Source organism: Polyodon spathula, chromosome 1 (genome assembly GCF_017654505.1).
Source record: "Polyodon spathula isolate WHYD16114869_AA chromosome 1, ASM1765450v1, whole genome shotgun sequence".
Classification (NCBI taxonomy): Eukaryota; Metazoa; Chordata; class Actinopteri; order Acipenseriformes; family Polyodontidae; genus Polyodon; species Polyodon spathula.
Window position 1 is genome coordinate 25,526,484 of NC_054534.1, and position 27,794 is coordinate 25,554,277.

Genomic DNA, 27,794 nt, shown 5'->3' on the forward strand with positions numbered 1-27,794 from the left:
TGATCCCAAACAGTATAGAGAGGTTTTGCGTAGTGTAGTAGGTTCCTGGAGCGTGACGTTCCTTTTAGTGGAACAAGCGCTCGCTGTTTGTGTGGCAAACTTTTTATTTCAGCTTTGTTTTGTTTTCTTTATTAAATCCGGTGCTAGGATTATCATTGTTGGTACCCTAGTGCCAGACCTGTGTTATTAAAACTACGTGCCTGTGCGGCGTGTCAGCACCTAATGTTCTGTGTCTGCCTCAATATTATTCAACGACGACCTACGTATATAACGTTGCCCTGTTACAATACCTTCTACAAGAAGAACAAATAACTTCAAAACACAACCTTTCAATCTATGTAGGTCCCTTCATCATGTGAAAATGGGCTTACAAGCTTAAATTTTAAGGCATCAGAACAAGTACAATGGAACACAGTTGAATAAATACAGTTCTGTTCCATATAGTTCATTTACTAACACAGTAAATAATAAAAGCGACAACTTGAAAACCAAACAAAGCAGAACAGACTGTACAAAACTAAACACATGCTATGCTCTGTAGATATGAGCAAGAACATACTATATTTGTGCAAAAATGAGCTTGAAGAATAGAAGGTGCTTGGGAGTGTGCAAATAAAGGCTGCTTACCAGAGGAGGCATGTGCCCCCTGTGCATCTGTCCACTGGTGATGTGCTGCTTGGCCTGTGGCATGGTGCCCACCTGGAAACTCTCTGGGCCGCCAGCTCCAGAGCGCATGATGGCTGGCAAGGCCACAGAGCCGTGCTCCACTTTACCAACCCTGTTAAACTGTTGCTGGAGAACGGTGGACCTGAGAGGAAGCAGGGAGAGAGGTGCTGGGTGAGAATCACAGGAAACTACACCACATTTTACTTAATCTTTGTTGGATTCATTTTTTTTCATAATTTAAAATTGTGCAGATTTCTATTTGTGTGTATAAAATAAAACCAACCAATAGAAGATCTGCATTATCTCCACATCAGTCCAATCGTAAGTAAGCAAAGGCTTTGACTCCCCAATTAACCAATTGGAGAGTCAAAGACCTGCCCTGGTTTTACAGCTGTCCAATCATGAGTGAGCAGAGTCAGGACATAATTATGCAAGACCCTAAGCAGTGTAACAATAGTTAATTTTGTCAGACATTGCTTATTACAGAGCTTTATTGAGAATTACATTGAGAACAATATATTTGGATTTACTTTTGTACAAATAAAAATAAAAAAAATGTCATCAGACAACGAGATATATACCACAGAAAAAAACGGACACAGGAAGAAATACACTCGCCACTTCTTAAATTATTAAAAATGGTTCCAGTGGCTTACCGGTAGCTATCAATTAAAAAAAAAAAGTAATACTGCTGGAACTGTCTTTTGTTCAGTACAGAAAAGGTGATATGGAACAGCACTGGCTACAGCAATCTACGGATATCTAAAGACCGGGAAAAACCCTGGCTTGATGTTCAAATGGATAAACAGAAGCGTAGGGATACAGTACATCACAATAAGCAAGTAATTTAAAAAAAATTGTGAGGTTCTTAAACGCGTGACTGATTCTGTTGTTTACTTTGGCAAGCAAGAACTGGCTTTCAGAGGGTTCCATGAAGGCACCAGTTCCTCAAATAGAGGCAATTATGTGGAATTACTTTCTCTGATACTTTCTACAAAAGCATGTTAAGCAATCACTTGTCAACAGCCACAGTTTTCTCGGGTGCCTCCAACAAGATTTAGAATGACAAGCTCTTTGGTGTCTTGGGTTTTGCTAGATGCAATAAAAAGCAGAAGTACAAAAAGTCCAGTATGTAGCTGTAATGGGAAACGTAGGTCAGCTGTCTTGTGTTTTCAGGTATGTCACTGACAGTGGCCCGAGTGTGTTGCATTTATTAAAAAATAAATAAATAAATAAATAAATAATGCTTTTAAAAAAGAACATTCCCATTGGGCTTCTTTTTTTTTTTTTTTTTAAAGATTCTATTGACTTTGAAGTATTACTATACAGGACAGCTGCTATAAGATATATAAAAATGTGGATGGGTTAATCTACCGATTAATCAACTTAAGCCCATAAATTAACCAATGAAACACTTTAAAATCGAGTGACACCCCTAATTATATATTTATTTATATACATAAATTAAAATTAAAAATGTATATATACATACATACATACATACATACATACATACATACATACAGTGCCTATAGAAAGTCTACACCCCCTTTCAAAATGTTCACCTTTTGTGCCTTATAGCCTGGAATTAAAATGCATTAAAATAGTTTCGTTTTTTTCATTTATCTACACATCCTACCCCACAACTTCCAAGTGAAAAAAATATTCTAGAAATTTGCAGAAAATTAACTAAAAATAGAAACTGAAATACCTTGGTTGGATAAGTGTGGTGTGTAGATAAGTGGAAAAAAATCCTCACTTAAATGCATGAAACTCTGAGGCACTGACACAACAAAATGTGAAAAAAGTTCAAGGGGGTGTAGACTTTCTATAGGCACTGTACATGTGTGTATATATACATACAGCAGTTGCCAGTTTAGACATGCATGTACAAGAAGAACTCTCTCAGAAAAAGCCAGGGTATCTTATTGCAATGTCATAATCCAATATAAATAAATACCTCCTTATGTTATTAAACATCAACTTACTTCTTTGGTGACACAGAGTCCTCTAACATGGTTGATTCTTCATCTCCCTCCAAGCCAAAGTGGTCCTTACTTTTTTTCTGTTACAATAATGCAAAAAAAATTACATAGATTTTTACTATGAAGTAGTTCCATTTAGATGGGGTAATCAATGGGTTTTGGATTCTTGCTTACATTTTTTTAGGAACTTACTATAAGCCCAGTTGCTAAAATCAATCAATTATTTAAAAAAAATAAAATAAAAAGCCACTTGCTGGAATTGATAATAAAACTGAAATCTTCTAAATATATCTCTTGGTTAGAAAACCAAATCTCCATGGAGACCAAAATTGCCATCACTGCCCTGTATCTGTACCAGCAGCAGTAAAACACATACAGAGAATGTGTGTTATCAAATCAGCACCAGAGTAGAAAATTAAGTAAAAAACAGACTTTATTTTACTACCCAAGACTGTTAAACAAGGTACCTTTTTAAGAATGATATCAATGTAGCCAGCAATCAGCTGTGCAATCTGTTCCCCTTCAGTTGTCTGAACAGAGTAGTAGCCATCTTGATAGTCACCAAAATCCTGTTGAAGTGTAGTTATTTATCATCACCTACAAAACTGCCAGCCCTGGAAGCAGACTAGAACAATATGAAAACCCCAACATCCAAGCACTGTACAGCAACTTAAAGCATGTCTTAAATTTTAATCTTAACATTAACACAGATCCTGAAAACCCCAGTAGACATGTTGGTTATTAAAATGCATGCAAACAGATGTTAATTATGAAGTTACAAACTTTTCTAATTTCAAAAGGAGACCTGTTTGACAAAGAAGTGAACTGTATATGAAATCCTCGTGCAAGTTATTAGTGTAAAATGAAAGCGCCCCCCATACCAAGGTGAAGCTCTTGGGCGACGCAGCCCAGCGCTTGATATTGGTGAGGTTCCACTCCTGGATCACCTCCTTGGTTTTCTCATCGACTCTCATCACACACTCCTTTGTGATCCCCAGCAAGCGGGGCACCAGTTTGTTCTTGCCTTTCATTTTCTCCTGCAAAAAAATTTCTTTCATCACTATCAACACAAACAGACCCATGCTGTCCACAACAGCATTTCTGTGACACAATGCACCCGGTATCAAGCACAGTATTTAACACTATCCAAGAGAAAAGGTCTTCCAAATAACCAGAGATCTACTGCAGCATTTTTTCTTTCTTTTTTTGCACTGTAATTATATTCAGAAATGAAATATCCCACCCGAATTATTCTTGTTTGACAAACATAACTTTATTAAATTTCAAGATCAAATTGAAAGGTTGGAAGGATTATTTTTATCCACATGTCAAATGGGGACTCAATCACAAAAAAATGCAACATTTGTCTAATTTTTTTTAAATAGCATTCTATATTCAGCATTCTCTATTTTCTAAAATACTTCACCTTTACTAAAAAGAATGACACTCCGTAGGTTTTAAGAGACCTGGCCAATTTGACGTAGCTCACTTTTGCTTCAATTTCTGTCATGCTCTGGCTATTGCTGTGAGCCTGCGAAGAAAGGAAACAGTAAATAACTTAATGTAATCTCAAAAAAAAAAGTTCTTCCTAGGAACTGAAAAATAATTAATAAATAAATAGTTATTTCAAACAGCCTGTACCTCACAAGTTATGTATACAATTAAAATTAAAAATACAACAATAGAGAAGGGGCCATAAAAAACACAAGAATTTGGTCAAAAGCACCTATAAACTGGTGATTACAAAAAACAAAAACATTTATGGGACAGAGGCACAAGAGATTTTAACAAAAATCAGTATTGACTACTGGGTGTACATGCTTAATGAGCTATCAAACTTATGTAGAGAATGGGCATAAAGGACTTATCTTATGACCAAATATGGTTGAACAAAATGGGTCCGGAGCAAAGACCTGAACATGATTAACTGAGCACAGGCCAGATGGGTCTAAGCTATGCTTCATGATGTCATGCTCAGAACAAACTGTTCTTGAAACTCACCTGAAAGATTTTCTTTTCTCCCTTGTTTTTGATGTATTCTTTTGGCAGGAACTCCTTTAAACTGAAACAAAAAATATAACATTTAAATTGAGTGCAAATTCCTTAACAGCATGTGGTTTTGGCATGATAAGGCCAATATAACGCCTGTTGCCTTTAAACGTCTCTAATATTACACAAGGGATCCATTCACAGCTGTGTCAATGAGGGTCATATACAAAAGTCTATGTCAGGATCTCACCCATGACCTTCTGCACTGCATCCCAGTTTTGTTACTACTGCCTGAGCTACTTATTAAGGAATGCCTAAACATTTAGACCAAAAGGTGTGTTTTCCTATTAGACACGTGTATAAAGATAAAGTCAGAGTACTCACTCCAAGAATCCGGGCTTGTGCTTCTGCTCGTTGTGGTCTCCAAACTGAATCTGGCATTGAAACCCTGCAAATTCACAGGCCTTTTCGAAGGAGACAGGATGGGAACCGTTCAGGATGTCATCTCGAGCCTTCACATGAAAAAATATAGAACTAAGTATTTCAAAACATATTTCGGATGACAATTTTAAATTGATCATTAAATATTAGAAAAAATGCAGCCTTATTGTAATTTGGCTGGCGAATAAAGAGTAAAAGTAAATAAATAACTTTATATGTAATTAAACAATGATACTCTGTGAATGATATATACTCAGAGATCCTTTTGGTGTAACTTCACATGTGCTGTAGAACAAATGCACTTATAAAAGGATCATCAACACGGTTGTTTTAACAGAAAGATATTAGTTAGGTATTGTAGTGATAAAACACAGTACTCTATTCAAAGCACCCATTTGTCGCAGACTCAACCACAATTGCCAATTTGTATCAAACAACATAATTTCATATTCATTACAATACTTTTTTTTTTTTTTACCCTCAAAGACTGAAAGAGATTTGCTGGGAATATACCCTAATCAGATAACTTAGCTGAATTAGAACCAGTACTTGTACTGCCTTAAAAAGTGGTGAAGACTTCCCTTTCAGTGACATTACTTTTGAAATATTACAATGACAAAGGATGCAACTAAATGGTTCAAAATGTAAACAAAAAAAAAAAAATTAATCTATATCTTACTCTAAATAACAATAAATAATTTCCTTTAATTTCTTAAGAGTTTAGTCGTCGATAAGCCACATCCCAGTCAGCAGTAAAGGAGGGGAAAACAAATAAGTGAAGAACACTTCTGATGCAGGAAGGACACTATTTGCCTTGGCTTAACGAACTGCATTCGGTTGTGTTTATAATACAATCAAAGAGCTCTTTAAGAGTTTGCTCTGGAAAAGACAATAACATTTTGGGTAGTACTCTCTGTTCCTAATTAAGGCAATGCAACTACCGCAGTTAAAGCGTATTATTCAAGATGGGCTCCGCTGGGTTCCCTCAACAGACAAACTCACTTTATATTCTTGAAATGCTCCCCCTACCTGCACATATAGCAGATTGAGCTGCACTGGGTCTCTGGAATCCACATTCTGATCAGAGTAGAAGAACTTCCTCCTCAGAAGCAGCGTTTCTGTTTCTTCCACGCCCTGTTCTCTGAGCGTGCGTCCGTGGTCCAGCCAGTTCACTGCAAATCACAGATTCGTCAGTGTCACCCAAACAACGCATTTAAAAACGAGAAGACAGAAAAGAAAGCTCAGGGTGAAAACTCACTGTCATCGTCAGTGTGGAGCTTCTGCTTCAGCTTCTCCATCTTCTTGTCGTCTCGCATGAGTGTTTTGTCCTTTTTCAGGGTCCCGTAGTTCTCCTCTTTCTTTTCCTCTACAATGTCGTGCACCAGTGAGTACTCATCATAGTTTGTGATGCCTGTGTTAATGCAGAACAAGGGGTGCTCAACACGCAATGCAATTTGCAAGACAATTAGATCCAATGGATTAGTACATCTGCTTTTCATACGCACTCCAGTGTACCATCCCACACTCCATTTACTGACACTTTTACCTAATGTAACCTCTAGAAACGATCACGAGAGTGTTTGTACAGAAAGTTTTTTTTTTTTTTGTTAAATACCACAGTAGATGCCTAATACAGAGACCACATTTGCACCACTTAGTCTGAATTGTTTTTGAAATGATGCAACTGTTACACTTGAGTAAAAGCTTAGGAAATGTGCCCCGATGTCTTTGATGAATCAAAAGTGAATCCCCACCTATCCTGGCGCAGACTGTCATTAGCATATCTCCAACAATTTTGGAATCATCCACCATAACTGTTTTAACAGTCCCATCCAACATCCTGATCTTCAGGGGTCTGTGCTTCTTCTTGTATTCCAAGGTGTCCTGAAAACAGCAACAGTATTCAATGCAAGGCTTCCGAGTGTGCCAACCACACCCTAGCCCTTAATACCTGAGATCCAACAGCATCCCATAATGAGTTTACAACTTGCAATGTGATGTAACATCAGCAATATGAAAATCTACTTCATTAATATCCTGCTGACAAATAATAAATACTACTGGCATGGGATATGCCCCCAAGCCTCAGCTGTCATGAACACTTGAGGCTACACGCCTCAATTTCTGTTGGAACAGGTTTACTGCCAACTCACCCCATTCCTCAGCATGTAATAATCAAGCGCTTTCCCAGCCTCAAGCCAGATCCCCTTCTTTGGGTCTTCATCCGACAGGAACAATCCATAATCATTAGCTGAAAGCAGAACATGACAAAACGATTACATTTCTCTGCAGTTAATAAAACAGTCTCCTCAGACAGATGTTTTGGGCATAATTTATTTCAGAAGTATACATTTTATTTCACTGAAGTCCGTGTACAATACCTTAAATAGTGGTGTGCGAACGTCTGCATGAAGAAAAGAACAAGTATCTGGCTTAATCGCCTGCCACTCTGTACATACAACATCAGAGCTAATGGTAACATGAAAACAACCTTCATCTTCCATACTGTATTTACTGAACATTAAAAGGGCGGGTCCCTAGGTTTGTATGCTCTCAATAAATTGAATGTTGTAACCACAGTTTTATCTTAACCAGATCAGACATTGTCTGGATACAAGTAAAAATCCTGCATACATATGGTATATCAGATATATCACATTTAGGAAATGGAATTCAAGTAAACATGTCAACATTAGAGGAAAAATACATTGTGTCAAAACACACAAAAAAAAGGATTACAACACAACTGTCATATTAAGTTACGAATAAAATGTAATGGATGAGGTACTTCATAACACATTCGCTGCCTCAATAGGAAACACGGAGGGAGGTGAAACTGAAAATACACCTAATATACATATTTGAAATTCCAGCAATACTACATGATACTGCTTGGAGGAAAACAATTGGGGGGGGGGGGGATAATTTCTCCTTTTGTTAATGCAAAACTGTCCAATCGCTGCTGGAGTCCAAATGTTACAAGATTAAATTGTAACGCATGTCCACTGTTAGGCATTAGTTACTCATTAGCTTTCTGCTTATAACAGATGGCCAGACTGCTGGTAACCAAGGAAAACCGATTACATATTACAGAATTTCACCTTAGCCAAGGGTGGGCTCAAAGATGCAATCTACAGGGATAGGAAGTGAGAAACTACAGGGTTGTCTTTCGCTCCGGCATGGATCAGCTGCATGATAACATGATGGTCTCAGTATTTTATTAATTTCTCATTTATTTATTTATTTTTTAAAACACACCCAATGTTAACACATTTAAACTGCCTTGCTTCCTACAGTATAAATGGGGACTGTTTGTTCTTTAGGTGCTTAGATTACTTAGCACAGCCAAAAAACTACTGAGCACATGGTTAAAGATTTGGTGTTACATGTAAACAACTGAAACATTTTTTTTCAATCTAATAATAGTCATAAAGGTTTGATATAATATAAGCAAGACTTTCATCAGCTATCAAATGCAGAATTTTCTTTGTTGTAAACAGCCGTTTACTGTTTAGTTTTTTTTCTTTATTATTTGTGGAATTGATTATTCCATTATTACAGCACCCCTGGCTAGGATGGTGCACACAATTCAATTACAACACTATAAACAAAACACACATTCATATTCTGATCGTGTCCTTTCTGGGTGTCAACTGGGTTGTTTGCGGTTTTGCCTTTGCCATGTGTCTTGCAATGTACTTCTGGTTATAGTTTTGCAAAATGAAAGGCTGTCTCTCCTCCGTTCGAAAATAACACAGGGACCTTGATTCTGTTCAGACAGCATTCCTTTTTGCCCGAGTTATGGAGTTCACTTACAAAGCTGTAGGAATGGTTGACGACTTTGAGAAACGACTACTTACGCTGGCCAGTTTGCGCCTCTGGGACCCTCTCCCGGATAATGCGGCAGGCGTCATAAACCATGGTGGAAGGTTCAAACTGCATGGTCTTCACGACGTTTCCAACGCCAATCTTCAGCGAAAGGGCGACCATGGTGACTGTCTTCTCTCTGCTCCGCTACTTCACCTGACAACACATAAACGATAACACCGTTATTAAATAAACCGATAGTTAATTATAAGTTATGACACATTACAGACAAATGTAGACAATGTTCCATGCATTACATAATAGGTGAATATTTACTGCCCATCCAGTATTATTTATATGGTACATGGGATGATCGGAGCAAAAAAAAAGTATATCCTTCATCATAATCAGACAAGTGGCTTTGTAGATAAATGTAAAACATACAAAAGCTCTATGACATTAACCCCTGGCATCTGAAGCATTTCAGGGAATTAAATTGCTTTTTACAAAAACTATTTTGACAACAGTCTGCAGACAGAGCTTGTGCTTGTTGTATAACTAGTAGGTTTTGACATGCTCGAAGAACCTCAGACCCATATAGGTGGTTAAACATGATTTCGGAAACATAAAACAATTTTAGGACTCTTCATTGGACACAAAATCTGATTCATGCTGCCATGATTAAAATCTCTAAAAAAACAAAACAAACAGGAAAAAAATGAGTGTATATCACCTCAAAACTAGCAAATTCAGCAGCTTTGTGTTCTAAGATTGTTTGGAATCACCAAGCTGTCCAGCTGCATAAAACACCTTAAATATTAAGTTAAAGTATAAAACTAAACATGTTCCCTTATCAAAAGGTGTTGACTTAATTATGTTAAGTTGGTTTTTACAACACATTTATAAAAAAAAAAAAAAAAAAAAAAAAAAGAGGAAGGCACTTCAAACGTTTTCTGCACTGATAAATATGAATAAAGCTGACCACCAATGAGCTGATGGGATTGCTGGGTTAGTTTGAGGCCAGGTGGTCATGATGATATCATGGCTGTTAAGCTGTTAACAGCAACTAAAACCACAGTACGGTGTGTCAATAACATTCATACCTCCCGGCCAAGATAAAAAACACATTTACAGATGTCATTCACCACGTCGTGCACGTAGAACAGAACATCTAACTGCAAGCAAACTGGTTCATCAAAAACCAGGACATCCATTCTCTAATATCTCAATGCGTGTACCAAACAGCTAACGCTAACATGAGAAAGGATAGGTGTTTTTGGATAAATGTTTGCTACACTCTTATCCTATAAGGGGGTTTCCTCCAGGGCAGTATTGAGGACACCTTGATCATGCAAGTAACTCTTCCTATATTTGTCACAAAAACAGCATACAGTTCCCCTTTTAGGCAAAATTTCAGTGAAATCTGATATTGAAATCCTTAAGCAGAATTAAGAGGGAAGTAAATCATTTTGTAAATTCATCATGACAATGGATAGTTTTTACATTTATTTATTGTTAGAAGTGAACAAAATACCATAATTCTTCACTCAACTTTTAGAGTACCATTTGTTTGACCCTCATGAATCCTGTTAAATTGGGATTTTTTTTTTTTTGTTTGTCTACAGTTTATGTTTAGTCCGTCTCACCTGACTAACACTACCAGTGTCATGTTTACCGTTGCTTGCAATTTCGTACAAAAATGTAACTTCTTCAAAATGTTGTTGACTCATTGCTACAGCAAAGTTGTTGTAGTATGTACACGGCCCACGACGAATAGCCCTGACAACACTCTGTGTAACAAGAATCAGCAGTGCTGGTAGCAAGGAGTCCTCTCGAGCGCCAATCCATTTCTATTGACAGCAATACCAAAAATACATATTCCAAACTCCATCAACCTTTCCTCCATTTGAAGTTGACATGGCAGTAGTTGTTTTTAATATAAATTATTACTCTTTTCTTTCAATATTATAAAAATAGTTATGAGTTATTGAATTGACTGCAAGAAGAGAGTTTGGAAGCGTCCTTTTTTTTGTGCCTCCCTCTCTCTGTCTCTCTACTAGTGTAAATGACTGATGCTGCCCAACGCTATTTTGATTGGGTACAGCTCATTCAGCATTCAATATGAAGTGTGTGGGTAGATTTATGATTTGCCAACAATTTTGGAGTAACAGCTATTCTGCGATGCCAAGCAGCATCTACAAAGAACTGATAAAGCCAACAACACTGTGTGGGACAATATGGTGACTAGAATAGTAAATTAGAGTGTAAACAAACATTCATAAATAAAATAATCTCAACAGCTGTTCAACTAGCAGTCAAACGGAATGAGCACAGCATGAACCATTAGAACTGTAGCATTGTGAACTGGCAAAATCTGGTAATTACACTGAACAATAAATACAAACGCAACATGTAAAGTGTTGGTCCCATGTTTCATGAGCTGATAAAAAAGATCCCAGAAATTTTCCATACGCACAAAAAGCTTATTTCTCTCAAATTTTGTGCACAAATTTGTTTACATCCCTGTTAGTGAGCATTTCTCCTTTCCCAAGATAATCCATCCACCTGACAGGTGTGGCATATCCTGATTAAACAGCATGATCATTGCACAGCTGCACCTTGTGCTGGGGACAATAAAAGGCCACTCTAAAATGTGCAGTTTTGTCACACAACACAATGCCACAGATGTCTCAAGTTTTCAGGGAGCGTGCAATTGGCATGCTGACTACAGGAATGTCAACCAGAGTTGTTGCCAGAGAACTGAATGTTCATTTCTCTACCATCAGCAGCCTCCAACGTCGTTTTAGAGAATTTGGCAGTACGTCCAACCGGCCTCACAACCGCAGACCACGTGTAACCACGCCAGCCCAAGACCTCCACATCCGGCTTCTTAACCTGTGGCATTGCCCGAGACCAACCACTTGGACAGCTGATGAAACTGTGGGTTTTCACAACCGAAGAATTTCTGCACAAACTGTCAGAAACTGTCTCTGTGAAGCTCATCTGTGTGCTCGTCATCCTCACCAGGGTCTTGACCTGACTGCAGTTCGGTGTCGTAACTGACTTCTTCTTCAGTGGGCAAATGCTCACCTTCGATGGCCACTGGCATGCTGGAGAAGTGTGCTCTTCAAGGATGAATCCCAGTTTCAACTGTACCGGGCAGATGGCAGACAGCGTGTACGGCGTTGTGTGGGTGAGCAGTTTGCTGATGTCAACGTTGTGAACAGAGTGCCCCATGGTGGCGGTGGGGTTATGGTATGGGCAGGCATAAGCTATGGACAACAAACACAATTGCATTTTATCGATGGCAATTTGAATGCACAGAGATACCGTGACGAGATTCTAAGGCCCATTGTCGTGCCATTCATCCGCCACCATCACCTCATGTTTCAGCATGATAATGCACACAATTCCTTGAAGCTGAAAATGTCCCAGTTCTTCCATGGCCTGCATACTCACCAGACATGTGACACATTGAGCATGTTTACGATGCTCTGGATCAACGTGTACAGCGTGTTCCAGTTCTCGCCAATATCCAGCAACTTCGCACAGCCATTGAAGAGGAGTGGGACAACATTCCACAGGCCACAATCAACAGCCTGATCAACTCTATGCGAAGGAGATGTGTCGTGCTGAATGAGGCAAATGGTGGTCACACCAGGTTTCCTGATCCACGCCCCTACTTTTTTTTTTTTTTTTTTTTTTTTTTTTTAAGGTATCTGATTAACAGATGCATATCTGTATTCCCAGTCATGTGAAATCCATAAATTAGGGCCTAATGAATTTATTTCAACTGACTGATTTCCTTATATGAACTTTAACTCAGTAAAATCTTTGAAATTGTTGCATGTTGCGTTTATATTTTTGTTCAGTATAAACAGATTTTAGTGTACAATGAATCTAATAAGACTGACACATGTTCCATGTATACTTGGACTGTGCCTAACCATCAAGCACCACTGTATCACTCTTAATGTGATACCGGATCACACGTGTGCTAAAATCCAAATTTGTGTCTTTGCTCTAAAATTCAATTTGCATTATTTTGTAAAATGGAGAATAAAACGGTTAGCGTCACAAGGGCGATAAAACGGTTAGCGTTAACATCATGCTACCTGCAAGTAAAAAAAAACAGTAAATAGTACAAACTTGTTTCAGAGCTTGATAAATCTTCTAAAAACATAAAAAAGGGACAGAACTAAAAGCTAAAGAAGGGAGGCACTGAAGCATTCACACATCTTTGACCCTTGGGGCTTATCAGAAGAACACCTTGCCCGGCATGTTTCTGAACACAACATAGATCGAGATTGGGATCACTGGAAGACCTGTGCAGTCTGTCATATCAGAGCGTGGTTTCTTTTCTGCTAGGACAATGTTGAATAATTTTTGCTTCAGCAATGCTGCGCAGCACACATCCCCAGTGACCTGTAATCATCCGGTGGTCAGGAAACTTCACTTCAGCAGCCAATACGACAGACCTGCAACAACAGTTTCCATGATGCAAAATCCAGAACACCACCACTGGGGATGCATGAGCTATGTTGGATTGACTTAAAAAGTGTCAAGAGTCTCATAAAAGTTATACAATTTTATCTGATGAATTATTCTACATTCTCTACTCACTTCGCTGGGAGACTGTCTTGTGCATAACCGAGATGCAGTGTAAAGTGTTAGTATAGTATGGAATGCGTACCCGAGAGTCTCCCTGGAGCCACTTATTTTTAACTGGTGATGAGCTGTGTACTTACAGCAGTGGTGTGAACACTGGCAGACCAGCCTGCCTGGAAAAGTTGTAAACACTTGACCCGGTTCAAGTTACAAAGTAGTAACCAGACTTCATTAATACTGAACATTAACTGCTGGTCAACAAATAGAAGAAACAACAGTCCTCTGTGTGTGTGTGTGACCCTAATCAACCAGCGCATTTATGGACAAAGAACTTTAGTCAAAATATCATATATCAGTAGTCGCAACCATGCAGTGTAAGGAAGCAATTAAAAAGCAAGGGAGGTGTTGTTGAGGTTGTTTAATTCACTGGAGAGACCACGCCATGACTAAGGTTGTGGTTCTGGAGGAAGTCCAGCAAAGCACAGCAACAGCAGACTGATCCCAGGGCTAAAATGTATGAAGTTATGAAGACAGTCTTAAAAAAAAAAAAAAAACACACCACACAGCTTTCAGGAGAATTTATACAACAAGTGAAGAGATCTATACCAGAATTAATATCAGATTCACTTTTAATTACTATATTTAGTTTTCACCGACAGCAACTCAAAGCACCCATAATCCAAACAGCACGTAATGCATTATCTGTGGCATTCAGCAGACCTAACTGAGAGAAGCCGGATGCAGAGACCATGCCAGAAGCGAGATAGCAGGCAGTGTGTCCTTAACAAGGCTGTAGATGAAGCGTCTGCTATGAGGTAATAAAATTGTCTGCTGCTGTCAGTTTTTCATTTTTTCTTAATCATTTAAACTTTTTAAAAAATGTGCAGGACAAATATTAAAAAGACGTGGGTAGCTAAAAAGAACTTTTTTTTTCGTTGTCTACGTCCTACCTTTGTCACGTGGCATCACTGTCATTGGATATTCACCTCCCAATGTCCTTTGCTCACGTGACTTGCAATGTCATCTTTGGGAGCTCGAAATAAGCAAATACTGTATATAAATATATCTAAAATAAAGCAAAATTCAACAGGAAATTACATCATCATGAACTGTCCACTAGCCCAAGCTCGTTTATACATATGTAAAGTACTGTGAAAAAGTATTTGCCCCCTGTCTGATTTTCTGCATTTTTGCATATTTTTGACACAATGTTATCAGATCTTCAACCAAAATCTAATATTAGATAAAAGGGACCCTGAGTAAACAAATAACACAAAACTGTGATACTTATTTATTTATTAAAGAAAGTTATGCAACACCCAATGCCCCCGTGTGAAAAAGTAATCGCCCCCTTACTCAGTAACTGGTTACGCCACTTTTAGCTGCAATAACTGCAACCAAACGCTTCCTGTAGTGGAGGAATTTTGGACCACTCCTTCATGCAGAACTGCTTCAACTCAGTGACATTTGTGGGTTTTCAAGCATAAACTGCTCATTTCAGGTCCTGCCACAACATCTCAATGGAGTTTAGGTCTGGACTTTGACTAGGCCATTCCAAAACTTTAAAATGTCTTGTTCTTCAACCATTTTGATGTAGACTTGCTTGTGTGTTTTGGATCACTGTCTTGCTGCATGACCCAGCTGTGCTTCAGCTTCAGCTCCAGCTCACAGACAGATGGCTTGACATTCTCCTGTAGAATTCTCCGATAGAGCTGAATTCATGGTTCCTTCAATGACGGCAAGTCATCCAGGTCCTGATGCAGCAAAGCATCACCAAATCATGACACTACCACCACCACGCTTGACTGTTGGTATGAGGTTCTTACTGTGGAATGCAGTGGTTGGTTTTCGCCAGACATAACAGTGCCCATGTTGGCCAAAAAGTTGCACTTTTGACTCATCTGTCCATAGAACATTGTTCCAGAACTCTTGAGGATCATCCAGGTGCTTTTTGGCAAACTTGAGATGAGCATTCATGTTCTTCTTAGTGGGCATAGGTTTCCGCACTGCCACTCTGCCATGAATCTCATTTTTGCCCAGTGTCTTTCTGATGATGGAGTCATGATCACTGACCTCAGCCGAGGCAAGAGAGGTCTGCAGATCCCTGGATGTTGTTCTAGGGTTCTTTGTGACTTCCCAGACGATTTTACGGCTTGCTCTTGGAGAGATTTTGGCAGAACGGCCACTCCTGGGAAGATTCACTATTGCCCCAAACTTTCTCCATTTGGCCAATATGGCTCTGACTGTGGTTTGGTGGAGCCCCAAAGCCTTAGAAATGGCTTTGTAACCCTATCCAGACTGATAGGCATCAACAACTTTTTTTCCGGAGGTCTTCAGGAATTTCTTTTGACATGGCATGGTGTGCCTCTAGAACCCGTGTGCTGACAACTTCATTCTGATGGCAAGGGCCAACATTAGTCAGATTTATATTGGGCAGGGCTGGCCCAAATCAGGCCTGATTGTTAATCAAAGTATTCAAACAGCTGACCCTAATTATCCCTTTAATTAGGTTGAGTTAACTAGGGGGCAATAACTTTTTCACAACTGAAGATTGCATGTTTGATTACCTTGCAAACCAAACAAATGAAAGAAGCACCAAACTTTGGTGTAATTTTTTTTCTATATTCTACTACAACCCACAAAAAAGATCTAAACAAATTCAATGTGAAAAATGTGCAAAAATGCACAAAATCAGACAGGGGGGAAATAGTTTTTCACGGCACTGTACCTCACACAAACTCAACCAGACAGTGGTTCTGAAATCCTTAGAATTATTCATTTAAAATCAATTTAAAATATGTCAATATAACACAGTATACATTACAGAAATCATCAAATGAGTCTTGCCATCTCCAACTTCTACTTAAACATAGCCTAGGTTAATAAAGTATATATATATTTTTTTAAATAAACTTTTTGTGCTCTTCCTTTTAGTTCAGGTTTGTGTCTGTCCCACTAGTCTATGTCACCACACTTCTTTGTTGATTTTTAAACTGGAATGGGCACACAGCTAATGGCTGCTAAAAATATGCTGCTCAGAAGACACATGACAGTGTAAATAAACAGATATTAATATTTAGAACACATAACAAAATATATGTTCAAAATAGCCTAAATGTGTACTATACAGTATCTTGGAGTGCACCTTAGAATGAGGAAGCAATGGTCTTACACAGCAACCTTGCAGTACAATTCTTAAAACACTGCCTAGGGAAGAGTGTGTATTGTGTGGTATTAATAGAATAAAATAAACCCCTGCAGTTTGGGAAAAAAAGATCCCACTCTAGTCCAAGTGATCTCATCTCAACTCAAAGAATGAGACCGTTCATTGAAAAATCACTTGCTGCTGGCAAATCAAACTCATTAAAAAAAATAAATTAAAAAAAAGTTGCAGATTCCAAGAACTATCTTCTTTCTAGATCAAGCATGGGGCACTTCACATTTTGAACAGGGGTTTGTTGTGAGGTTTCAACAAGTGTAATCATCGGTTTTATTTACCCAGTTAATGTCTGACATTTTATTGGCATTACTTGGAAGACTGACTGAAACCACTAGATTGGGAAGCAGTTTTGTTCAGTAAATTTAAAAATAATGTATAAAAAAGACTTCTACTATTCCTGCAATGTATCTCCAAACTCTGATACTAAATAACTGTGTGAAATAATGTCCTTACCCAGTTTCAGCACTGTTGGATAACTGATTTTCTAAACTTGTACAGGCAAATCCATAGCTGGGATTAATACAAATGCCTTGACATAAAAATGTGCAATTACTTGAATTACTGGAGTCTTAAATACTGAGCACTATGTCTGCTTGCTTTACATATGTTTTATTGGGAGTTATTTAGTGATGTAATAGCCTATGACCTCATGTAGCCACTGTCTGGTTGAACAATGAGAGAGAGGTGTCTCCAATCTTGAGTAGGAGTTTTTTCTTTCTTTACTCTTTATTTTGAAAACCTAAAACTCCAGAACAGATTTTTCTATAAAAAGTTCACAGGTACTGTTACAGAAGTTGATTTTTTACTGTCCTTCTGAAGACTCCAAGTAGTGGATCCGATTTCTTTTTTTTTAGGTTGGTTCAGGGGATGGTGCTGTGCACTAGCTAAAGCTGCTGGGCTAGAGCAATGACAAGCCACATTTTATTTGGTAGCACCCCAGAATTATTTTTGTAAATTCATCAAATCTTCTGCTTGCATTATCAACTTGATTGAAAACCACAGCATGCCACTGCTAAGCAATATTCAGTACTAAACAAACCAAAAAAAGGTCAGAGAAAGCTGCCGAGTGCATGTTTCTGTTCTTTTCTTGGAAACTTCAGTGGCGTGACATGTATCTGGTGAATACTCACTGCTCTGAAATCATTGGATTCTTGTTTCTTTGGATAGCAGAGTGAAACACGAAGCCCAGGACCCACAGTGGAGATGATGGCTAACAACTAGTTTTATTTGAAATGTCCAGTTTGTGACAAGCAGTTTCACTGCTTGTTTGTGTATCTGCCAGTGACAATAATTAAATACCGCAGTCATGGCATATAAATAGAGCCTGTTTCATGAGAAGTTAGGATCAAGGCTTACCAAAATCAACAATGATGCAAATGACAGAGCACAAAAGGAATAGTTTTGCTACTTAAAGTCAGTACCTTTTATCAGGTTAGCAGTGGAAGAAACCCAATAGTTTTCTTCACCCAGAGGGGAAGAAATAACTACATTATTGCAGTATGTTTAATAATTGGCTCAGATAAAAAGAAAAAATACAGTTCCTAGTTATTTAAGCTAGGCCTCAATATCCCCTGTGGTCCTTCTCCATGGAAACATCAGGCTTTCATAGTGGTATCTTGTTCCAGCAGGAGAAAACCTGTCCTACACATTAACCAGGTGGTAAATCAAATCCTGCACATTCAATAAACACCTGAAATGACATTCCGTAAAGGAACTGTACATCCTGATCCAGCAGAACACTGAATGGATTCCTGTGACAGCTTGCTTTATCTACAAAACAAACTGAGTCCTATCAGACGTCTGCTACTTGTGGAACTCAAGTTACTCTTTCTAAAGAGTTATTGTTACAAACGGGTGATGGTTTATTGCACAATTGGCTTTGCAAGCTATTGTACATTTGTGTTGGGGTTGTTTATGTCAAACTGTCCCACTAAAAATTCAAGAGCAATGAAACCCAAGTCACTTGAAGCAGAGTGCTTGAATGCAAGCGTGTTTCATTACAACAAGATAAATGGGGGGGGGGGGGGCTGAATTCAAGGAGCTCTTACTGTACCTGATGGAAACAATTCTGGGGGGACCTCCTCCCTGTATGACTCACACCGACAGGTTCCTCAGCTTTCGTACCTGGGAAACAAACAAGACAAATGATAGTCATTGAATGCAAAAATATACCATTTCCAGTAGCATCAACTTGCAAAACCGCTTGAAATTCTAGAACTGTGAAAACAATATCTTAACAATATTAAAAAGACACAGAACAATCAGTCTATATTACCTTTTACAATGGGATTTTCTCTGTTGCAGTTAGAATGCTATAGGACTGAGGTTTTCATTGTAAGAGTGTATCAACCAGGCTGGCAAACAGATACAAAATGAATCAGAGATATAACTGATTTGAAGGCATAGTGTTCCTGTTTTATTAATTTTCTATCAAACTATTTTATACTTTATAAAAACTACTTTTACAACACATCACACGTTAATTCCAAAATGTAATCCTCAAACAAGCAGCTTTTATTGGTGAAAGCCTGCGGATTATCTGTAAATATTGCACAATAATTAAAATGCAGCCCCATACTTGTATCCCTGCCCTTGGTTAAAAGGCCTGAGAGGAAGTGACAAAGCACCATCGCAGTACAAACGTTCCAACCTTCATTATCCAGGACTTCCATACCAACGAAATCATTACACTACATATAAAGATCTCAAGGAAACAGGGAATGTGTGGCTGGAAAGTATCAGTCCTTCGTGAAACTGTTGATTAATGTAACTGTTACACAGATCAACTGGCAAAGAAATTCATGAAGCTAAATTATTTGTAGGTCTGCAATGCACCACTGTACCAATTAACATAAAATAGGTACTTGCATAAGCAGCCTAAGCCACATTTCTCACTGTTGCTGTGTTCAAATCTGGGAGGCCAGACAATCACTTCCACCAGCGCTGAGGGGCAGACCTGTATTTAATTACAATGCGCCCATGTCCAAAATGGGAAATTACGTGCAGCACTGATGGGAGTGGAGTTTTCATCTCTGACCCCAAACCCAAGCTACAACAATCCTGACCATTCTCACAGAGAGCTGAATGAATCTGCTTGCAATGGAAGGGCAGGACAAGCATTGAAACAGCAAGCCTATTGAGAACAGTTTGGAGAACAGGGTTGGGCAAAAGAAACACAGCTTTGTAGTCCTACGTTGCTGTGCTACAGCCTGACGAACACTGCAGCCTGACTGACTCCAAACAAATGAAAACCAACTTCCTCTTTCATCGCTCTTAAAAGATACATTAAGAAATCTAACAACAAGTTGAAAGCTTTTTTTTTCATTTTACATGACTTTCACCAAACAGGAGACCCACGTTTTTAAGACGGCTATTTTATATTCTGAACTTAGGATCAAACCAAACAGCCAGCATTCCCTGAAGTATCAATGCTTTACGCTTCTCAACCTAGGCTACGACAGTACGTTTGACCTCTTGGCAGAGACGGAGATTGTTTTGCACATAATGTAACTTATAATCTGTTTTGAAAAGAAAATATGTTGTTTGAGGCTTTACAGAACTTCCACACTACAACTCTTCATGACTGTATTCCACAGCCTTGTATTGACAACGCACACAGTAGTAACAACCTTTGTTTTCTAGTACAGCTACAGTTCTTATTTGCAGTCAGTAGTTGATTTGGTAGACTGCCCAAGCCATCATTCAAATTTATGCAGCCTGGGGAGAACTAGAGTGTTAATAAGGTAGTTCAAAGTAAGCGTTCAGCATGCTGCAGCTCTGCATCAATATGCTTTAAAGGTTTAAATCATCTTAGAAGTCCCCTTCAGTTACGAGGGACATAGAAAAGATTCTATTGCTTCCATGGGCATATTTCAGGGATAACCTTGCCCCAGTTACAGTTACAAGTGGCCGGTCTTCCTGTGTGAGCTGATCGTTCTCTAAGTACAGGCTGCAGTGTTGCCTTTCCCCTCCAATGATGCATGTTGGCATTGAGAAATGGTATTACATACATAACAAACACCAGATGTTAGTGCCACTCCAAGGGAGTGACAAACACACACACACACACATTGTACTGCTATGCTTTAATGGGACAGTCTGTTTGCCTTCCCAGTCTGCACACACCTGGTGTGTTCATTCCAAATTGGACACAGGGCCCTTTTGCTATATTTTAACTCAGTACAAGCTAACCTGGTTCGTTACCACCAGGGTGTTATTTACAGCACAGGCAAGGCAGGGTCCTGACAGTAGTGTAAGAGGTTATTAACATATCATCTACTCCCTCAACTGCTTTGCTTCAATTAATGCAATGCTTAAGAGCCTTAAATAAAGTTTATACTCCCCCACCCCCAGGGATATTAAGATACACAATTTACTAGAATAAAAAATGTTTATCATTTAGCACAGAAATTATATATATATACACACACACACACACACACACACACACACACACACACACACACACACACAGCACATATATAGCAGGGCTTTTTTTCAGCTAATCCCAGTTTCACTATGTTTTTATGTACTTTTAAAGTTCTTATATCTTTGTGGTTTTCAGATGGCCATCTGGTCCTTGTGGTTCTTCTTGCCAGAAAGGTTGCGACAGCTCAGTTCCTCCATGTATTTACTGTACTGTACTCTACTGATCTCAGCTGAGCCACTGCTAAAGTGACTCCAGATGGGAGACTCTAAGATGAGATTTCATATTTGAAGATTGTGCATGCCTGCTCATTTTCATATTTATACACATTCCAAGCCATTCTGCGTAATATCTTTTGAAATAATATAACTAAGAGACTAAAGTCTCTTAAAGGAATAATATTGGAACCTTGAAAATAACAGTTATATAAATAAAACAATAAATAAAATACTTTGTCTTGGTTATTTTTGCTTCACACTGGGATTTCCACCAGGTATAAGACACTCCTAGTGAATAATGGTATCTGGGATGCCACTAAACTCCAGCCATGTTAATTTATTCCTGCAAGACAGCTCAGGATGATGTAATTTCCTGTTTACACCGGGATCAAGCTCCTTAAAAGGGAATTTTCTCCATCTGTTCAGGCCAAGCACTGTGTGGTGAACTTTAACCTTCCTGACGTTCCTTCTTCCTGTATGATTAGAGTTTGTAGTAACAAATGTAGAGGATGTTTGAAGAAGAAATAAAAAATAAAACTCTAAATGCTACCAACACTTTAGCTTGAGATTTAGGAAGTAGATAATAAACGAAAAATATCTTGCAGCTGAAATACAGTATTAAAAGGAACTACAGTAGTCAAAAGGAGGAGACCCAAGATTCACATTTCCCAAAACAGAACAAGCTTACTTGTTCCATTATCATTTACTTGTACTCCATTATTGTACTCTGTATGGCACTTTTCCAAAAAGCATCCTGTAGCCATTTATGCTGGCCTCTCTTTTTGCAATTTACACCAATCAGTTGACCATTAATATGAATGAATGAATGAATGAATGAATGAATGACTTCTCATGAGCTTATTTTGAACCCACTCACACAGACAGGGTGTCTTTTCACTGTTTCTCAGAACTCTGCCTGCTATTACAAAAACGCATGCCACCCTGACCGAAAAAGAAAGTACCAAACAAGGCCTAACTACAGTTATTATAAAACGTCTGGAATGACTCTGAACATAATGAAAGTAGTAGTGGTTCTACCGACACAAACGAACCTCTCTCCCTAAAGGTATCAAAACCTCAGTCAGGATGCCGACTGTCATGGGGCTCCTTGAGCCAAGAAAGTTTGGGAACCTCTTATCCAGGGCAAACAGTACCACTTAACCCAAGAATATTCTTCTCTGCTCTTATTTGTTTGATTTACTGGTCTAGTTACTTCTTCAACTGCCAGGGTAACACAGGCGTCTACTGTAGCCTGACACATGAAAATCCAGTAGACTTTACACCTTATAAAAGTAGTAAGGTCACGTCACCAGCCTTCCAACACTAGCTGCTATTGTTGATTGCCGACCTGGAAAACACATTGTGCGACTGCAAAGCCTATCAGCCTTATTCTAATCAATTTAAAGTTGCGGAGGCTCAAACACGTAATACGACTATAAAGAAGTTTCAGCCGGTCCTTCACTTGTCAAAGGGAATGGGAATGACCAAGTATGAACAGTCAAACCCAGAGAAAAAGCACATAGTGAACAGAGAACAGTGGCATACCGCTGCCTTAGTACTGAACACAAAAATATGGATACACAGAAGGCAGCAATACCAGTTTATCGTAAAAGAACTCCTGCATATTGAAGAAGAGCACTTTGACACTGAAGGGATGATTCACTGTCTCTCCTGTATCAACAATGGAAATCTGACAGCAGTCTATGGGTAGCCAAATGGTATTCATTTTAATTCAAGTCAGTGATGTAAAAATATGCGAATGGTTTTGGCAAGCTGTGTTATTTTCTGAAGTATTACCAAAAGACTGTCTTCACACCTAGCCGTCTTTGAAATGAAAACAAACATTTGATTTTAAAGACTTCCTGTTGTAGAATCTGACCCCAGTACTACAATGAACTACAATAACCTACTGAACTACAATAACTTGCATTAGACTTTTGACAACTCTACATAACCAGCTGTAATTATACCAGTTCTTCATTGCTACACTGTTACTCAACCACATCCTTGAACATGCTTTGGAATACAGCCAACATTTTAAATGGCAGCAAAATAGAACAGTGGGTGTGTGTCATGTGCAGTTGAGAAGCCAGCGTAGAGAATAATCTTCAACCAGACACTGGCAACCGTCACAGTGGAAAAGGCAATCCAACAGATGCCTTCATGAAACTTGGATCTAACTTGCAAAAACAGCTGTGTGAAACTAATGATCAAAACAATAGCTGTTGACACTGCGACTCGACAGCAGGAAATTAATCTTTACTTCTTGTGTCAGTCGACCCTGGTTGAGTCCACAGGTCCAAGATTAGAAGTCAGGTTAAAAAAAAAAAAAAAAAAAAAAAAAAAAAAAGTAAAAAAAGTATATATATATATATATATATATATATATATATATATATATATATACACACACACACACACACACACACACACACACATCTATCTATCTATCTATATCTATATATCTATCTATCTATCTATCTATCTATCTATATATATATATATATATATAAAATCCTGCAAGTATTAACGTCTTGCAATTCCAATTAGGAGCAATTAAAACTATCCTTCATTTATGGCTTCAATAAATTATACGCAGCATGCATTTATGGACCAATTATAAGACATGGACATCTTTAATAGTCTATAGACATCTTTATATGAATCCTTATGGTTTTTCCCCCTCAAGGATTTGTTTTTGACTCACTTATTAACATCAATAAATACAATAAAAAAAATTAAAAAGTTAAAGTAGGTCAATGAACAAACAAGAGTAGAAATTTCAGGGTGGCGGAATTTAGATCTACCTTTGTTTATATTATACAAATACACCCCACGACCCAATGAGAGATGCAGACCGCAACTTTAACAACAGTTAACTTTGTACTATATAGAAAGTGGTCCCTACAAGCATTTACATCCTGTGGTTTCAGATTAAGGGCAAGTTCTCAAATGGTTTGAAAGGCTCAAAAGTTGAAGAAGTGGACCCAGTAAAGCTGGACTGGATTCAGACCTGGAGATGGACCAGGAACTAAAATCAAGGAGGTTTCCATTCCCTCTTAAACATTTAATCAAAATTTTAATAAAATTAAAAGATGCCAATGGCTCTGCACTCACTATTGTAACTGTACAAAGGCTTGTAAAATCTTATCAGAAAATGCACTTAAAAGAATGTCTGAAATGGCTTCCAAATCAAAAGGATTTACAATACAGTAGTCTCTGTGTACAGGAACACCTCTTTTTTTTCTCCCATTGTAAATGCTCTGCTGTTTCTTTTGCTACAAAAAGTTTGAAATTGTTTGAGCTCTTGAAAAAAACCTGAATCATACACAAGTCGCCAAGCAATTTGGCGTTTCCCATATGTGGGGCTAATTAAGCTCATTAGGGTTAGGGTCAGAGTCTTATTTCCATCCCTGCACACACACACAAATATTGGACTTGAAATTTCTATTGCTTGGCTACCTGAACTGTCTTTTTACTTTTAGCCCCTATCAGCTGCTCAAGTATTTTTTTTAAGTCTTAATTAATGTTGCCTATTGTATGGCTAAGCACAAAACTCCAGTCAACGAAAACACACTTGGTACATCAAGTAGGAGGACTTGGCCAAGTATTCACCACCAGGCTTCGTGTGGTCAAGGAAGCTGGCTCAAGTCATGCATCTAATTATGGCTTATATGCATGAGACCTTCAGACTCCTAAAAAGAGGCAGTTAGCAGCATACACATCACAGCAGGTGGTCACTGCATGTTACTGGACTACTTACTTGAAACTGATACTTATTGATACAGCTTATTTTAAAATGATCAAATTTAGCATCATGGGTCATCTCGAAACCCTGGGACGACATTTATGAAACATTGCAATGAGAGTAGGACTAGACAGTGGGCAGTAATTCACTGGATAAAAGTGCTGTAAATGGGATAACCCAATACATTGACTACTGACTTACCTTCTTTTCAAATGTATTTTTTATTTCCTAGAATATGGTACTACACTAATGACATTATATATATACACATCTGTGTCTTACCCACAGAAGAACAAAGAACAGGTTACAAGAGCACACAGATCCACTAGGAATGTGATCGAGATCATTGACATGGATTTTGCCTAAACGTATTTAATGATGTTTTGATTAATGAGTTCCCCTTATCTAGTTGTTAAATCAGGACGTGATGTGACCTGCAACAATTAAGCTTTTTAATGAGAAGTGCGTTCATTAAAAACCTCATCGACTAAATGTCACAGCATTAACGGATTCATTTCATTAATACATTTAATTTGAAAATTACCTGCTACTAAAGCCATCTTCCCATTCAACTGTAAACTGGAACAGACTGTGGTAGTTAGGCCATCTATGATACTCACCACTTCTCAGAAGACCAGGCAGCAAACCAAAAGGTCACCTTTATTCAACCAACAGACTAATACATGGTGGACTGTTACATTGTCTTCTGAAAACTGCAAAAATTGTAGTTGCTATTTTTAATATAGTAAAAATGTACACAAAGCCTACCAATATTCACTACTTTCCCAATTGTTTTCAGTATGAACCATTTTAATGTAGAGGGAGAACTGCAAGCTTCTGGGAAAGGATATAGCAATTAGCATCTGGCTGAGTGTGCTGACTCCACATCAGAAGGTTGCAAGTTCACCTCCCAGCTTGAGTGGTAGGGTGTAGGGGGTTGCATTGTTTTATTGAAGGAAGGATGAATTAGTCTGGCAGATAAATGGAAATGAACCATTTATAAAACTCCTGGAAATATTTTTTAAAGCAACATTTGATTCTGCACACCTACCACTTCAACAAGCAATTTGTGTCAACAGCTACCACTCCCAATGCAGCACCAGCTGCTGTACCTTGCAGCTTAAACTGACTGTGCTGGGACCCAGGTGGAAATACTCAAACAGCACTCACAAATAGAGTTCTGCGGCTCAGCAGTATCTAAGGAGGGGCTTGAAGCACGACTAAAAATCAGTCAAAGTTTCCCAATCTGCTGGAGTAGACAAGACTGCTACTGCAGAGAAACCTCCTGGCTATAACAAGCCAACACCATTCAGGCATAGCAAGTTTCTTTTAATTTTGTATTTATCAGTGGAGTGGCAACCAAGCTCCATACGAAGCAGCAGGAAAGAAAGGCCCCCCATTTAATGTTTGCTTCACAATGCTGAATCACATCCTTCTTTCCTGGATCTGAAGGACAGCGGTCACTTGTATGGCTATCACTCCCCCATATCCCCCATCTATCAGTGCTGGCCTGCTGTTTCTTTGGTGTACAAAAAAAGCATCAGTATCTCAACTGTTTCCACAGCAAGTCTTATTCAGCTGGTTTAAAAGTTGGAAACATTTCATTATTTTTAACACCAGCTTGAAGTACAGCATGTGTCGATCCTGGTCTGTCCCAGGTTTGCATTTGTTTTTAACCTTGCATTTCTGTTCCCATTTTGTTCTGTTACCAACAGAGCGAAATAATCAAAAGGTGCAGTTTGTTTTACAGATCAGAGACGCACATACATTTGTACTCTACAATTACAAAGAAATCTGAACTGACAACAAAATAGGAATAAAATTGTAAAATGTTCAAATATGAGTTCAGAGTTGATACACTGCTGAGAAATAAGAATCGAGTCATCGGTACTCACTGGGACTTGCAGAACATCTGTAAATTATAATTTGAAAAAGGAACTGAGAATTGCTCCACTGAGAAAGCAATAGTAAATGTAGGAGTGGATGAGATGTCTCTTAAATTCTACCTGCATTTCTCTGGATGACACAAGATTCATTATTTTCTTCTTTGCTAATATTTTCCAAACTCTGCCTCAGTGCTAAAGGACATTTCTTTATCTTAAATCTTTACAAGCTAATAAATACACTCTGGTGTTCATAATCAACCTGTTGTGTTGTTTGTTTTACTGTTCACTTCTAACCCATGACATGAAATAGAACATGCAAGACAAAATATAATGCTGTTTAAGAGACATTGTGTAATGTAGTTCAGCATTATCATTAACAAAGTAATGTTTTGTATCCCTATGAAAAGATGCTCTAGGTTACCAATCAAGATTATTACAATTAGCCCTCTAAGCTCTACCTCATTTTGCAGTTAATACTATCTGTCAGTTTCCACATACGCATGGGAAGATATTTAAAAATGCACTCTAGTCCCTGGCACATCTCCAGGTCAGTATGCTCTGCAGCTGACTTTTCAAGACACTTTACAGCTGGTTTGCACTGAGCTATAAATCAAAGACTGCAGCAAGTCAAGGTTTGTGTCCCAAGCACTAGAAAGCAGTGCATACAGTATTTTGGGACTAGCAGAAACAGAATTGAGGTCCCCTATTTTATGGGCTGGATTAATAAGGCAAATTTATAAATTCCAAATGTCTGGCTAGCAGGTGCTGTTTGAGATTCTGTTTGTTGATTAGATGTTTCT

The 27,794-nt window shown here is 38.3% G+C and overlaps 1 protein-coding gene across 4 annotated transcripts in view; it reads right to left on the reverse strand.

The window, feature by feature from the left end:
* LOC121316057 (talin-1-like) overlaps positions 1-27,794 on the reverse strand; it is a 91,295-nt gene that overhangs the window by 46,432 nt on the left and 17,069 nt on the right. For all 4 annotated transcript variants that reach the window (XM_041250792.1, XM_041250809.1, XM_041250783.1 and 1 more), the window contains exons 2-14: positions 18,770-18,840; positions 8,942-9,104; positions 7,235-7,332; positions 6,836-6,965; positions 6,340-6,492; positions 6,111-6,253; positions 5,025-5,152; positions 4,653-4,713; positions 4,078-4,182; positions 3,533-3,688; positions 3,119-3,220; positions 2,655-2,731; positions 628-808 (exon numbers count right to left, since the gene is read on the reverse strand). In XM_041250792.1, coding sequence (XP_041106726.1) covers positions 628-808; positions 2,655-2,731; positions 3,119-3,220; positions 3,533-3,688; positions 4,078-4,182; positions 4,653-4,713; positions 5,025-5,152; positions 6,111-6,253; positions 6,340-6,492; positions 6,836-6,965; positions 7,235-7,332; positions 8,942-9,071 — 1,464 coding nt within the window. In that variant the 5' untranslated portion in view covers positions 9,072-9,104; positions 18,770-18,840. The remainder of the gene's footprint in view (positions 1-627; positions 809-2,654; positions 2,732-3,118; positions 3,221-3,532; positions 3,689-4,077; positions 4,183-4,652; positions 4,714-5,024; positions 5,153-6,110; positions 6,254-6,339; positions 6,493-6,835; positions 6,966-7,234; positions 7,333-8,941; positions 9,105-18,769; positions 18,841-27,794) is intronic.